Here is a 15,740-nt window from a genome sequence, read left to right on the forward strand (position 1 = left end):
AGCATGACGTCACTCCCCATCACATGACCATGTCTTTCAATAGAAGAGTGAGGAGGAAGGCAGCTCATTTGCATAGGACAGCCTATATAAGCAGCACATGAGGGCAGCGCCAGTACACTTTATCTTCTCAGAGCGGAGAAAACATTCTTATCCCTTATCATGCCTGAACCAGCCAAGTCCGCCCCGGCGCCCAAGAAGGGCTCCAAGAAAGCCGTGACCAAGAGCCAGAAGAAGGACGGCAAGAAGCGGAGGAAGAGTAGGAAGGAGAGTTATGCCATCTACGTCTACAAGGTGCTCAAGCAGGTCCACCCCGACACCGGCATCTCCTCCAAGGCCATGAGCATCATGAACTCCTTCGTCAATGACATCTTCGAGCGCATCGCCGGCGAAGCTTCCCGCCTGGCTCATTACAACAAGCGCTCCACCATCACCTCCCGGGAGATACAGACCGCTGTCCGCCTCCTCCTGCCCGGAGAGCTGGCCAAGCACGCCGTCTCCGAGGGCACCAAGGCCGTCACCAAGTACACCAGCGCCAAGTAATACCCCTCCCCCATCCATCACCCCAACAACACACAAAGGCTCTTCTAAGAGCCACCCACATACTACACAACCGAGCTGTCATACAATTTTTATGTATCGTACAATTTATTACTTTTACAAGTTTTAGCTCTTCGGATAATTTAAAATGGCATCATTAATAATCTTGAGATGAGAAGTAGGTCGGTCAGACTGGAAGGGGAATGAATAAAACCTTCTAATCTCATCCTTCTTTATTGCGGAGATCGTCTCCCCTTTCTGGCTGTATACATTTCCTATTCCTCGCCTTGTACTGCACACACCCAACTGCTCTAATCACCTCTGCTGCATTGTTACAATGAGAGATTCTCCGCAATCTCCCGCCTTACATTGTTCCTTTATCTGGGAAGATCATGAAGCTTTTATTCCGCAACACAATGGGGGATAGAAGCAAGAAAAGTGAAACATTATATCTGCTCAGTCATCTCAGATCGGCTAATCCGACACTGACAATTATTCATAGAAAATATCACTCTTTCCCGGACAGTCCCTTCAATTCCAGGAAATATATATGTAGAAATATTATTTTCCTGTTTTAAGGTTTGATTTTGCACATCAGAATACAGAAGTTGCTCTGTTATTGGATGTTTGTTATAGAGAACTATGAGAAGTCTACGGAACAAATATTTTCTAGGCTGAAAACGGAGATAAATCTCCTAATAAAATTCTTTGGATTCCTCATAAAGACATCGCTGCCTAAATAAGACTGATAATGAAACCGCTCACAGTTCTGATTGGCTCAGATCTGAAATAGCTATTTTCAAATTTCCCGCCTGAATTGTGAAAACGTTACAGAGAAATAATCAACCCCATTATAACACCAAATCCCACACTGAGATCATCAGAGGAGATATTTATCCAATAAATATCTTTAACACTTTATTTTCAGGCAGATTCGATTAATATGGAATAAACAGAAATAGAAATGAAAGATTATTGAATAATGTAAAACATTTCCATATGTTCAAAATGCAGAATCCCTACCCCCCCCCCCCCCCACACACACACACACACACACACACACACACACACACACTGCTACATACAGAACATGATAGTGAGATTACTTCTCTCATAGATCTCTACCTTTCTATGTGATTGGAAATAAAGTATTACATGTTTCATTATCAGATCTGTATATGATCGGGGAACTGGCCGATAATTAATGTTTCATTTTTCAGACATGACATGTAGCCGTTACGGATTTCCCCCCTACATCCTAAAATAAAGGAAAAGTGAAAGGGCTGGTAAAAATCTGTAGTAATCACAACACTGCCAGATAAATATATACAAATAATCAATAAACACAGTTTTTGTAACTAGATATCAGAAAAATGTTAACAATGTGTCTAAGTAAGTGAAATTCTCTGCAGAGTATTGAATGGCTGTGACCCCGCCCCTTCCATCAGTCTTCCATCAGGTCAGCTTTTTCTTATAAGCAAGAATGCAGGCCTTTTTTTTTTTTTTTTTTTTTTTTTTTTACAGTAATATTGTATAAATATGAAATTGTTATGATGTGTGACAGATGAATGTTTTCTGTGTAATCTCCAAGGAAGAAAGAGGAAACCGCAGTAAAGGAAGAATAGCGCCAAATATGAACAGGGAATGGATGAAGAGAGGATTTCTGTACAATTCACTGTTTCCTTCATTTCTATTACTTGTGCAAGTAAAGTCTTCTATTTATTGTTGTAGTCCCACCCCCTCCCCCATATAATGTGAAAAATAGAATTGGGGTAATGCGAATTTTCCTGACCCTACAACAGCTCCAGAATAGGTGGAAGGAAAATCAATCAATGTTGTCTCTATCAGATCATCACAAATATGTTTAAAAACAGCAAAATGTATTGCAGTTAGTGCTGAGCTCCGACTATGTCACCCCGGAGTCATCTACTGATCCATCAAACGGTTCTCTGCACCTTATCATTGGATTATGGGTCCCATATCCCAACAATGTGTCTAATCTAAAGGATGGAGGGCAATGGACACCAAGGAGATCACCTGCTTATCTAAACTCACATCAATTCAATGTGTTATATTAGACTTTAAAATCATATAAAAAAAAAAACTTAATTGCTGTTAGGACGGACAGGTGTCATTATAGCACATTGTCCCCCCACCCGGATCACAATTTTCGGTGTCTAATTATACAATCAGATCTCCCACACATGTATGTCCGGCTCCTTCTTAGATAGAAGTGGGTGACTCTGAGAAGATCCGTTGGGTTTGGTAATTAAAAAAAAAAAAAAAAAAAAAAAAAAAAAAAGATTGGGTTTACTTGGCGGGCTTGTGGCAGTAATCTTCGAGGATTTTACCGCTTTGGAGAAAATATTTGAAAGCTGAAAACCGACACAAGTGACGTCATTTTGGAGGAAGATGAACAGATCTATGAATAGAACTTCTACAATGTCGGCTTTAGCGGTATAATGCGGCTGAATCTTCCTAACGGCCAGTAGAATTATGGTGGGAGATTTAAATATAGCAACTCGGAGCCATCATAGGCGTGGTCTATTAATAGCAAATTGGGGAAATAATTTCTGGAAATATGGAGTACAATGTGTTCTGACATTGGAGCTCTATGTAGGTGTGCATGGTTTTGGTTGGAGGAGTTTAGCGGTGAGTAGACGATCAGCATAGAAAAGATTGGAAGTAAAAGAGATGAGAGAATGATGTCCTGTGATCACATTTCCCCTCATTACTATTCACCTGTATTACAAGTCTGAGTGCGATAAGAAGACAAAGTGTTTGCCTTTAGAGTGCACTTCATCTGACAGTAATAATACAATTTATCACATTAATAAAATATATCCTTATTTAAGAATAGGAATAAATGCTGCGTATGTCCTGCTCTTTGTACAGAGATGTGGGTGACATGTTTGTGAGGCTTCAATAAATATATAATAGTCATAATAATTTATTTCTATATATTCTATATTTTTTTGCGGAGATCATCTCCACTTTCTAGCCATTTCCTATTCATATCCTTGTACTGCACACACCGAGGTGTTGTACCTGGAATGACCACAAGGTGGCAGAGGTTACTAAACTTTTATGCCTCACTCAAACATTGTTACAATAACAGATTCTCAACAATCTCCCGCCATAAATTTGTTACTTTGTATTTGGGAAGATCGTGGAGCTTTTAACTCGCAACACAATGGGGAATAGAAGCAAGAAAAACGAAACATTGTATCTACTCGGTCAGCCCAGTCAAATCTTTGTCTATCTGTATCTATTTAATGAATAAGCAACAGATCATTGTACATAGCTAAATCAATGAGCTGCCTGATATGTAAATGACAAAAATATGTACAAAGTATCAGCTACATACAAATCTGATTACAATAATATCACCTCGGATAACAGTCCTTTATATAAGTTAGAAGTAGAAAATTGTTTCACTGAAATGTTTAGCTCATTTATTGGTGAAGTTACATATAATCTCCAATCCTGGACCCCCCCATCGTTCCATAACTTCCGAACATCACATAACTTCGGAGCTGAACAACGAACGTCATTAAAGTCTCTGGGAACAAGGCTGGGAAAATAAAAAAAAAAAAGTGCTCTTTTTTAAATGTATTATAATTTATGTTTTTTTTTTTTTGTTTTTTTTTTAGTTAGGGTTTTAAGTGCTACAGAGTAAATATGGACATTTGAATTTAGTCAACTAGAGCAATAAAACCCCTGAAAAGCACAAGAAAAGAGATTAATGACCTGAAAATTATACAAAAATCACCCCCCCACACACACACACACACACACACACACACACACAAATGTGTCCAAAGATCAAGTTTGCCCCTTTCGAGAAGGTTCACCCACCAAGCAATGAAATCTTCAACAAGTGGTGTTTGCTGCTCAAATATTGTCTATAAACTAACACATTATTGGTTCAAACAGTATATTGCTGCTAACATTAACCACTTAATAGAGATGGCCTTGCGGTTCGCCCGGCGGTCGGTTCACGGCAAATTTTGCTTGGTTGCTACCCGACAAATTTGCAAACACATGGCGTAGTTTGCGACGGCCATATTAGTTTACATTGGGGAGAACTTTGACCCATGACACAGCCGTCAGGTGGAACAGGACAGCCAATTGAAACATTTCAGCACATGGACAGTCCCCCTACCCTATAAATAGACCTGACCTGGCGGCCATTTCACGTTCCTCTTTTTGCCAGTGTAGGGAGAGGTCTGCTGTGCTCATCAGTGAGAGTTTGCTAGACACATATAGCACTGTGAAGATCCACAAAAGTCCTTTTCAGGGCTGGTATTTCCGTATAGGCCTTCTACAGTCTCTTTTCAGGTTAGGGACAGGTATCCAGGGGTTGCTTTAGGGGTAGTTAGAGATTGGCTGCAGTCACACAAATTGCTATGTTAATGTCCACAATAGTCCTTTTCAGGGCTGGTATATCGGTATAGGTCCAGTCTTTCTTCAGTATAGGGACATGTTATCCAGTCTGTGCTGTAGGGGCAGTTAGAGATCGTCATCTGCAGTGACACAAATCGCTCTGTTAATGTCCACAAAAGTCATTTAAAGTGCTGCAATGTCGGTATAGGGTCTATTACAGTCTCTTTAGTATTGGGGGCAGGTATCCAGTCTGTGCTGTAGGGGCAGTTAGAGATCGTCAGCAGTGACACAAATTGCTCTGTTAATGTCCACAACAGTCATTTAAAGGGCTGCAATTTTTTTGGTATTGCTGTGCAGTGCACTAAAAAGGGGGTGGGGGAGGGGGTTAATCTACAGTATAATATACTTTGTAGAAAGCATATTATAGTGGATTAGTAGTAGTATTGTGCACTGTGCAGCATTGTGACAGGTGTGCTGACTGAGCATTGCTGCAGCAATACTACACACAGTGACAAACTCCCTAGCCAATTATTTGTAGAACTGGTGTGATAGACCAGTGGCCCCCCAATACCACATATTGAAGTGGGGTGTTATCTGAGTATACTTTTACAAGTGCATTTGTGTCCTGCAACAATATTGCCTCTTTTGCTGAGTTAAGTCTGATACACACAGCGATAAACTCCCTGGCCATTTTTTTCAACAACTGGTGTGATAGACCAGTGGCCCCACAATACCACATATTGAAGTGGGGTGTTTTTTAACAGTATACTTTTCTAAGAGTGTACTTTAGTCCTGCAAAAAATTGTCCTCTCTTGCTGTGTTGACTGTGCTACACAAAGTGACAACAGTTACTGGCCAATTATTTGTAGAACTGGTGTGATAGATACCCCAATACCACATATTGAAGTGGGGTGTTATCTACCTTTTTCCAGATATAATGCAATTCTCTAGAGACTTTTGTCACACGGTAATTAAAAAACATGACAGGCAGAGGAAGAGACAGAGACGTATGCAGGGGTGGTAGTGGTAGGGCAGGAGCAATAGGCCGGAGCCTAACTGTGAAGTTTCAAAAGGCGCGTGCAATTACGGCAAAGGACACACCAGACTTGGTTGAGTGGGTCACTCAGCCTTCCTCTTCTGCACCCTCCTCATCCTCTCTATCTGCACCCTCTTCACGCTCTGCTGTGTGCACCCCCAAAGACACCACCACCACATACCCTCCATTTGAGTCACTGGAATTATTTTCCAATCCATCACAAGACGTTTGCGATGCACAGCCATTGTTGGCATTGGATCAGGAAGAGGAGGTAGCAACAGCCGCCACTCAGCAGTCTGACGACAGTACCCAGATCAGCCCAAGGAGGTTGGTCCCCGCTGTTGCTGCCTACTCAGAGATCTTGAATGTTAGTAGTGGGGAAGGTGACGTGGATGATGACGAGCCTATGGACATCACGTGGGAGTCCACAAGAGAGAAAGAGGAAGGGAGTTCAGAGGGGGAGACGGGCCGGCAGATAGGGAGGAGAGGCAGGCAGAATTTGCATTGCACAAGAGGTAGAAAGCAGACTGCAAATGTATCAGGAGTGAGCCATCAACCATGTACAGTCACATCTGGCATTAGCAGGACGCCGGCACATGGCTCCGCAGTGTGGGTTTTTTTTAATGTGTCCGTTGCTGACAACAGTGTTGTCATCTGCAGCCTTTGTAGTCCATGCATAAGTCGCGGTAAGCCCAACACTCACCTAGGGACCACCGCCTTAAGAAGGCACCTGAACTCCCATAACCGAGCCCAGTGGGAGCAACACCATCAGAACCCACAAAGCAACACTCCAGGCTCTCATCGTCCAGCCCCTTCTCCTTCTCATCTCTCCTCACATTTGCCCTCCACTCCCCCTTCCATGATGCCGTCATCACGTTGTTCTGGAAAAAGGCAGGCTTCTGTGGTCCAAATGTTGGAGCGGAAATAAATAATGATGCCGGATAACCCTCTTGCCCAACGTTTGACTGCTGGCTTGTCGGAACTGATAGCCCGCAAACTACTGCCATATCAACTGTGGGACTCGGAGGCCTTTTGTAAATTTGTGGCCATTGGAACAACACAATGGGAGGTCCCAAGCAGGAAATATTTCTCGCAAAAGGGCATTCCAGAGCTGTATGGCCATGTTCAGCGGCAAGTGAATATATCTCTGGCACACAGTGTTGGTGCCAAGATACATCTGACCACAGACACATGGTCTAACAATGGTCTGTCAGTTAAACCCATGTGAGCTAATTTTTGGAGCCTATACAGGCCAACACTTACTTCTGTATACTGTGCATGCCTACTGTACCTCTAGCCATCAAATACTAAGTTATTTGCTGTCAGTTCAAACCATGTGAGCTAATTTTTGGGGCCTTTTATGGCCGACACTTACTTCTTTTTTTTCCCCAAACAGATTTTTATTGGTTTTAAACAGCAGATACAAGAAATGCATTCAAGGTGTCAAAAGACACAACAGAAAAAATAAATTTACATAAACAACAAGTAATACAAGGTATTGTTATTCGAGAGATATAGTCAGAAACAATTAACACTCATTTATCATTCCAAGTGATCCATGGTTCCCAGTGTTTGGTATGTGTCCTAAGAGAATGGGACTGTAATGCTAGTGATTTCTTAAATTCAAACGTGAGTGTCACTGAGGCTACAACCTCCAATAGGTTTGGTGCTTCTTTTTTTTTTCCATCTCCTAGTAATGGTGGCCCTAGCGGCCAGCAAAATGTGTGAAACAACCCATCTGACCTTACTAGGAAGCAGATCGATGGCCAGGGTATTGAGTGCCAAAGCCGGATTTAGCTTAATGGGCGATTGTGTTACAGAGGAGATGAGGCCAAAGACCTGGTTCCAGAAGCTTGTAAGGTTTTTACATGTCCACAAGATGTGGTATAAGTTGCCAACCTGGCCACACTCTCGCCAGCAGAGCGGGGAGTGTGCTGGGTAGAATTGAGACAGCCTATATGGTGTAAGGTACCAGCGGGAGAGAATTTTCTACGACAGTTCCCAGTGGTTGGTGCATTTCGACACCCCGTACGAGTGCCGGAAGGTGTGGGTCCACTGTTGTGGTGAGAAAGGTCGTTGGAGGTCGCCCTCCCACTTAATCATGGGATTTCATTTTTGAAAAGTTTTTTTTTTTGGCATGGAATATGTTATAGAAGAAGGTGATGCCTTTTATCGACCCAGGAGGGGTTGTGAGGAACTGGTATACTGGGTATGGAATAGTGATGGGTGCTGGTGGGTTTTTAGTCAGGAACGTGGAGATACGAGTGTAAGTCTATAGTTCCGAACGAGGGATTTGGTATTGTTGAGTGAGGGAAGTAAATGGTTTCAGTCGATGTCGCTAAAGAGGTCGTCAATCCAGTGGATGTCACTGTCCTTCCATTTTAGGGTAGATAGACATGGGATCAAGATGTCTAGTAGTCGGATAGGTAGTCTTTGTTTACAATGGGCATCTCCTACATTTGTGTGTTTATGTAGTTCCCTCCAGGCTGCGATGGCGATTCTCATTGTAATCAACAAGTCTGGCATGTTTTGAGGTTTCCAATTGTCTGCTAGTAGTAAATGGTGCTCACCATTTGCTTTGTAATGGGCTCACCACACGCTGGCGGCCTGGACCCCGGAGTGAGGGGGCGGGTAGTGGCAGCCCGCTTTGTCCAGTAAGCGACGCTGGGGACTACCTGTTCACAGTGTGTTCCCATTGGGGGGGACAGGTACTCCTCTTTTCATCTTCCCACTCCGTTCGGGTTCTAGGTCCGCCCTCGCCCATGGTTTATTGAGGTACTACTCTTACTGGTATGCCTATAATGCAATTATGGTTGGGGGTTCCCTATGTTAGGGGCTCTCAACATGCCTTTTTTTGCTCATTGACAATTTTTCCTGTATTTGCACATTTGAAGCTGATGTTAATGCTTCTGTTTATGTAATCACGGCCTTACCCAATACTTTGTTATTACTGTATTATCTGAAAAACTTTCAATAAAAATGTATGTTTAAAAAAAAAAGAAGGCCCTTGAGCACCAGTGCAAATGAAACGCCCACAAAATTACCCCATTTAGCAAAGTAAACACCCAAACGTATATTCTGTTAAGCATAATGAGTCTTTTGAACATGTAATTTCTTTTCAAGTTTTTGGAAAATATGAAAAGAAAATTAAAGTGCATTTTTTTTACACAAAGTTGTTCATTTATAACAGGGATCCTCAAACGATGGCCCTCCAGCTGTTGCGGAACTACATGTCCCATGAAGCATTGTAAAACTCTGATATTCACAGACATGACTAGGCATGATGGGAATTGTAGTTCCTAAACAACTGGATGGCCATAGTTTGAAGACCCCTGATTTATAAGATATTTCAAACACATAGTATGCACATAGCAAAAATGACACCCCAAAATACATTGTGCTAATCCTCCTGAGTCTCGGCTCTCCCTCTATCTGTCTATTATATATTTTTTTCCCCTAAATTGGTGGATAGTCTGTGTTGGTACGTGTGAGATCCACCTTTCCAAGTTTTTGGGGTTCATCTCATACTTCTGAAGATTTGAGGGTGCTGCCTGTTCCATACTCCCCCTACTCCTCATCCAGCGTTTTAGGGGTACAAACAATAGTAATTGGGGCCTAGTGTGGTTGTGTACGTGTGAGATACATACACTTTTTTGGATCATATTTTCTATTCCGCTATTTAATCAAAAACCTTTGGAGATCAGTTAAATTGGGGGATAGTCTGTTTTGGTACGTGTGAGATCCACCTTTCCAAGTTTTTGGGGTTCATCTCATACTTCTGAAGATTTGAGGGTGCTGCCTGTTCCATACTCCCCCTACTCCTCATCCAGCCTTTTAGGGGTACAAACAATAGTAATCGGGGCCTAGTGTGGTTGTGTACGTGTGAGATACATACAATTTTTTGGATCATATTTTCTATTCCGCTATTTAATCAAAAACCTTTTGGGATCAGTTAAATTGGGGGATAGTCTGTGTTGGTACGTGTGAGATCCACCTTTCCAAGTTTTTGGGGTTCATCTCATACTTCTGAAGATTTGAGGGTGCTGCACAGGACTGGGAGGTGAGTTGAATGCCCAAATATGTCATGGAAGAACTGGGTGCCCAGGAGAAGGGGGGCATGTTTTTGCTGAAAAAAAACTTTTTTGAAAAGGAGCTTTTATTCCACAACACAATGGAGGATAGAAGCAAGAAAAGTGAAACATTGTATCTGCTCAATCATCTCAGATCGGCTAATCCGACACTGAAAATTATTCATAGAAAATATCACTCTTTCCGGGACTGTCCCTTCACTTCCAGGAAATATATATGTTGAAATATTATTGTTCTGTTTTAAGGTTTGATTTTGCACATCAGAATACAGAATTTGCTCTGTTATAGAGATAGTTTGTTATAGAGATCTATAAAAAGTCTATGGAACAAATCTTTTCTGGGCTGAAAATGGAGAAAAATCTCCGAATACAATTCTTTGGATTCCTCATAAAGACATCGCTGACCAATGAAGGCTGATAATGAAACCGCTCACAGTTCTGATTGGCTCAGATCTGAATTAGCCATTTTCAAATCTTCCCGCTTGAATTGTGAAAAACGTTACAGACAAATAACCAGTCCCATTATAACACCAAATCCCACACTGAGAACTGAGATAATCAGATGAGATATGTATCCAATAAATATCTGTAACACTTTATTTTCAGGCAGATTAATTGATTAGTACGGAATAAACAGAAATAAAATTGGAAGATTATTGAATAGTGTAAAGCATTTCCATATGATCTCAGAATGCAGAAACCCCCCCCCCCCCTTCCACTGCTACATACAGAACATGATAGTGAGATGACTCCTCTCATAGATCTCTACCTTTCTATATGATGGGAAATAAAGTATTACATGTTTCATTATCAGATCTGTATATGATCGGGGAACTGACCGATAATTAATGTTTCATCTTTCAGACATGACATGTAGCCGTTACGGATTCCCCCCTACATCCTAAAATAAACAAAAAGTGAAAGGGCTGGTAGAAATCTGTAGTAATCATGACACTGCCAGATAAATATATATACAACGAATCAATAAACACAGTTGTTTCATTTCAGTCTCTTATTTGTAAATAGAAATCGGAAACATTTTAACAATGTGTCTAAGTAAATTAAATTCTCTGCAGATCATTGAATGGCTGTGACCCCGCCCCTTCCATCAGTCTTCCATCAGGTCAGTTTTTTCTTATAAGCAAGAATGCAGGCCTTTTTTTTCTCCTCAATATATTTTATTGTGAATAAAAAGGTAATTCAAAATAACAAGAACAGAGAAAAATAAAGCAGTAGTGGGACCGCGAGACTATCTCACTGCAGGAGAAGTGACATTTTATCCAAAACAAGAAATGCATGTAGATGCAGATATGTAGATGTTAGTAAACATGTCAAATGACTTTATTGGACAATTTCCTACTTCTAACTTCTATAAAGGACTGTGTGCTGTCCGAGGTGATATTGTGATCAGATTTGTATGTAGCTGATACTTTGTACATATTTTGTGTCATTTACCTATCAGGCAGCTTATGCCTTTATCTATGGTGTGATTTGAGATAAAGTAACAATGTAAGGCGGGAGATTGTGGAGGATGTTTTATTGTAAGAATGTGTGAGTGCGGCATATACATGTTTAGGAGATCTGATTGTAGGTTTCCTATTGTGATCCGGGTGAGGGAACAACGTGCTATATATTTATTTATTTATATTTGTTTATATTGTATTTATGTGTGAAGGAAGGATGTGGTCTCCTTACAGGGACTGGCTGTCATTTTCCTCCATCCTTTGATCTCCAGAAGATATTCAACAGCATTAGAGATCATTGAATATTAAATACCAAACAAACATCCCCCATCTGAAAAGGAACACAGATCTCAGATCCCCCTTCACACTCCTTGGAAGGAAAAATACATTTTATTATCGGAAGAAAACGCCCAGAACTGTGATTGGTGCAATGTTCGCATTTTATAACTCATATTTCCCGCCGGAATTCTATGGAACGTTCCAATTATCTCAGATAGAATAATCCCACACTAAAATCTCATATCTCTTCCTCCGGGAACATCGATCAACCGTCCTCTGAATTGTCGGGCAGTTTATCTAACCATGAATAATAAATACGTTAGAAATATAAATGTCACATTTCTTCCAGTCTTTTTTCTTTTACTTCACAATACAGAATCCGCCCTGCTAGAGAATGTTTCCTATAGAGATCAAAGAAAAGTCTACTGAACAAGTATTTTCTGGGGGGGGGAACGGAGAAAGATCTCAGAATACATTTCTTTGAAATCCTTATAAGAAAGACATTACTGGCTAAAGAAGGAAACGCCCACATCTCTGATTGGCTCAGATTTTATATTGCTCTGTTTTGAATTTGCCGCCTGAATTGTGAAGAACGTTACAGAGAAATAATCAGCTCTATTGTACCGCCAAATCCGACACTGAGATCATCAGATGAGACATATATCCGAGAAAATTAACATATACACTTCTGTATATGATCGTGGAACTGGTCGATAATTAGTGTTCTGTCTTTCAGAGATGAAGTAGTTACAGATTTCCCTCATATTAAAACCAGAATAAAAAAGTGAAAGTGTTGGTAGAAATATGTAGTAATAATGACACTGCCAGATACATATGTACAATGAATTAATAAAACAAATGTTTCTATTTTATCGGTCCCGTTTTGTAAATAGAAATAGCAAAATATTGACAATGTTTCTAAGTAAGGGAAATAAATATACATATATATATATATATATATATATATATATATATATATATATATATATATATATATCATCATGATATGTCAGAAAAAAATGTACAGTGGATCAATAAAGGAAACATTGCGCTTCTGATAAATTACACCCGTTTCTATTCAGTAAAACATTTAAAAGCTTCTAAATAAATTAACTTCTCTGCAGTGTAATAAATGACTGAACCCCGCCCCCTTCTCAGCATGTCTCCCATCAGGTCCGCTCAGCCTGTGAAATGTCTGAAGATGTGTGTCTTTGTTTCCTTTTCACAATATTTATAAATTTAAATTATATGAAATTACTATGAACAATTTCATGAAACTGGTTACTTTGTTTCTGGTAATAAAGTGTTAAGTTTCCTGTTCGTGTAATCTCCAGGAATAAATCGAAAATAAATGAGAAGAAGGAATACATGAATCTTCTGGAAATGTATTGCTGTGTATGTAATGCAACATTAATGTATCTGAATATAATATAATGATTAGGAGCCTTATAAATGAATAAGATTATCTTTATTTTGTATGAATGGTGTGACTCCGCCTCTTTCGCAGGAAGGTTTCCATCTGGTCCGCTCAGGCTGTATATAAGGAGGGCGGGCAGACAGCTGATCTCAGTCTGTCTTTGTAGCAGAGAATCATCATGTCTGGGCGCGGTAAAGGAGGAAAGGGTCTGGGGAAAGGAGGCGCTAAGCGCCACAGGAAGGTGCTCCGGGACAACATCCAGGGCATCACCAAACCCGCCATCCGACGTTTGGCCCGCAGAGGGGGTGTCAAGCGCATCTCCGGACTCATCTATGAGGAGACCCGCGGAGTGCTCAAAGTCTTCCTGGAGAATGTCATCCGCGATGCCGTCACCTACACCGAGCACGCCAAGAGGAAGACCGTCACCGCCATGGATGTCGTCTATGCCCTAAAACGCCAGGGCCGCACTCTCTACGGATTCGGAGGCTAAACCCTGACACCCACCGCTTACCCCACTTCACCCCAACAAAGGTCCTTCTCAGGGCCACCCACCTTCTCACACAAAGGGCTGATGATGATTCATAACTCAGAAATGTAATTTCTATATATTTATCGTGTAACAATAAGAACTTCCGCTAATTGTTTCAGTAAGAAATTGAATGGAGCGATGTCTGGCTGCCCATACACTCTGCTAAACATAAAGCAGATTGAACAATAGATGTTAGAACAGGACAATATTATATGTGGAATCTTATTGGGCGGTCAGTAGATCTATAGGAGATTGTACAGTCAGCACTCAGGGTGGTGGAGCCGATTGCTGAGTCAGGAGAATAGATCATAGTTTATCCTGGAACTGAACCTAAAAATGTATATTTCATTATGAAAAGAATGGAGATCACTAATACTGAGATGATTCTAGAAATAGAATGTTTCAAAGATGGAATTTTTGTGAACATTCCGATTGTAATACAGGAAGAAGAAATCTGTGCATCTGCTATATGTACAAATTGTATATCAGGCAGAGGGGAGATATAGTTCTACACAGATCTGATAATGAAACATGCAATCCTTTATTTCCCATCATGTAGAAAGGTAGAGATCTATGAGAGAAGTCCTCATGTTGTGTGTGGGGGATTCTGAGGACTTTAAATAATGTAAAACATTTTCATATGTTCTCTTTTCTTTCATCTTCAGATTCCATTTGTAGTCATTCCTCACTAAGCGGTGAAAATAAAACTATGAAGTGTTGATATTTCTCGGATAAATGTCGGATTTGGCGGTATAATAGGGCTGATTATTTCTCTGTAACGTTCTCCACAATTCAGGCGGGCAAATTTAAAATCTGAGCCAATCAGAGCTGTGGGCGTTCCTTTCATCCGCCAGTAATGGCTGAGGATTCTGTAGTAAAATCAAACCCTAAAACAATGTAACATTTCAATGCTTATAAAACTGCCTGGAAGCAGAGGCTGACCGTTGATGAATTTTCCCCGGAAGGGAGATTTTATGTCAGATCAGCCAATCAGAGAGGATTGTAACTTTCCATGCTATTCCTGCGGGAAATTTGAGCCAATCACAGTTCTGAACGTTTTTTCTTCCTTTACAGGAGAATCCTGACTTGGATGATATCGGAGATCCTTGGGAAGATGTTTTGTTTGGTAATTGCTGATTTGTAGAATCCATTCAGCAGGAATAAAGGATGGGGAATGACGAGGAGTTCCTGGAGGGAGATGAGAACTTTAGAAAGGAGATTCTCCAATAATGAGTGGAAGGCTCTCTTTAGATGTAGGAAATGTTCTCACTACAAGTCCCCGGTATTAGAAGGGTTAATAAGCAAGTTGTTTGCTTTTTAGAGGTATTTGTAGGAATGAAAAACTTTTCCTACTGAGTGATAGATGTGATTTGTTGTAAGACACAGAATGAGGTATGAGGCTCTTTGTATGTAGTTGTGGGTGGCTCTGAGAAGAGCCTTTGTGTTTGGTGAGGAAGAGGATTACTTGGTCTTGGCAGCCTTGTGGCTCTCGGTCTTCTTGGGCAGCAGCACGGCCTGGATGTTGGGCAGGACTCCTCCCTGGGCGATGGTGACGCCCCCGAGCAGCTTGTTGAGCTCCTCGTCGTTGCGGACGGCGAGCTGGAGGTGTCGGGGGATGATGCGGGTCTTCTTGTTGTCGCGGGCGGCGTTGCCGGCCAGCTCGAGGATTTCAGCGGTGAGATACTCGAGAACAGCGGCGAGATAGACGGGAGCTCCGGCCCCGACCCGCTCGGCATAGTTACCCTTCCTGAGCAGGCGGTGAACACGACCGACTGGGAACTGCAGACCAGCCCGGGATGATCGGGTCTTGGCCTTAGCCCGAACCTTTCCTCCTTGTTTACCGCGGCCAGACATGATTCTGTGATAATGGAGTTCTCAAAGAGATGTGAATGGCTGGAGCCGCTCCCTTTCCTGTTATACTCTGAATGATATGACGTCTCGCCCTGTGATTGGCCACGTTTGAAGCCAGCCAATAACCTCTAGGTTTGTATCTAGACCAATCGGT

General features: G+C 41.4%; 3 protein-coding genes across 3 annotated transcripts in view; 2 read left to right on the plus strand and 1 right to left on the minus strand.

Moving 5' to 3' along the window:
* Positions 1-15,740, plus strand: part of LOC309564723 (uncharacterized protein) — a gene marked incomplete at both ends in the record, with an annotated part of 91,741 nt that overhangs the window by 75,447 nt on the left and 554 nt on the right. The gene's annotated exons all lie outside the window — the stretch shown is intronic.
* Positions 160-13,696, plus strand: LOC309564725 (histone H2B 1.1-like; the record flags this gene model as incomplete). Its single annotated transcript, XM_082269408.1, has 2 exons — positions 160-513; positions 13,373-13,696. The coding sequence occupies 2 exons, from the start codon at positions 160-162 to the stop codon at positions 13,694-13,696; spliced, it is 678 nt and encodes a 225-aa protein (XP_082125534.1).
* On the minus strand, positions 15,197-15,589 carry LOC309564791 (histone H2A type 1-like; the record flags this gene model as incomplete). The annotated part of the gene is made up of 1 exon (XM_082269472.1): positions 15,197-15,589. One exon carries the CDS (start codon positions 15,587-15,589, stop codon positions 15,197-15,199), a length of 393 nt encoding a protein of 130 aa, XP_082125598.1.

This window comes from Pelophylax lessonae (genome assembly GCF_965119305.1).
Source record: "Pelophylax lessonae genome assembly, chromosome: 9".
Taxonomy (NCBI): Eukaryota; Metazoa; Chordata; class Amphibia; order Anura; family Ranidae; genus Pelophylax; species Pelophylax lessonae.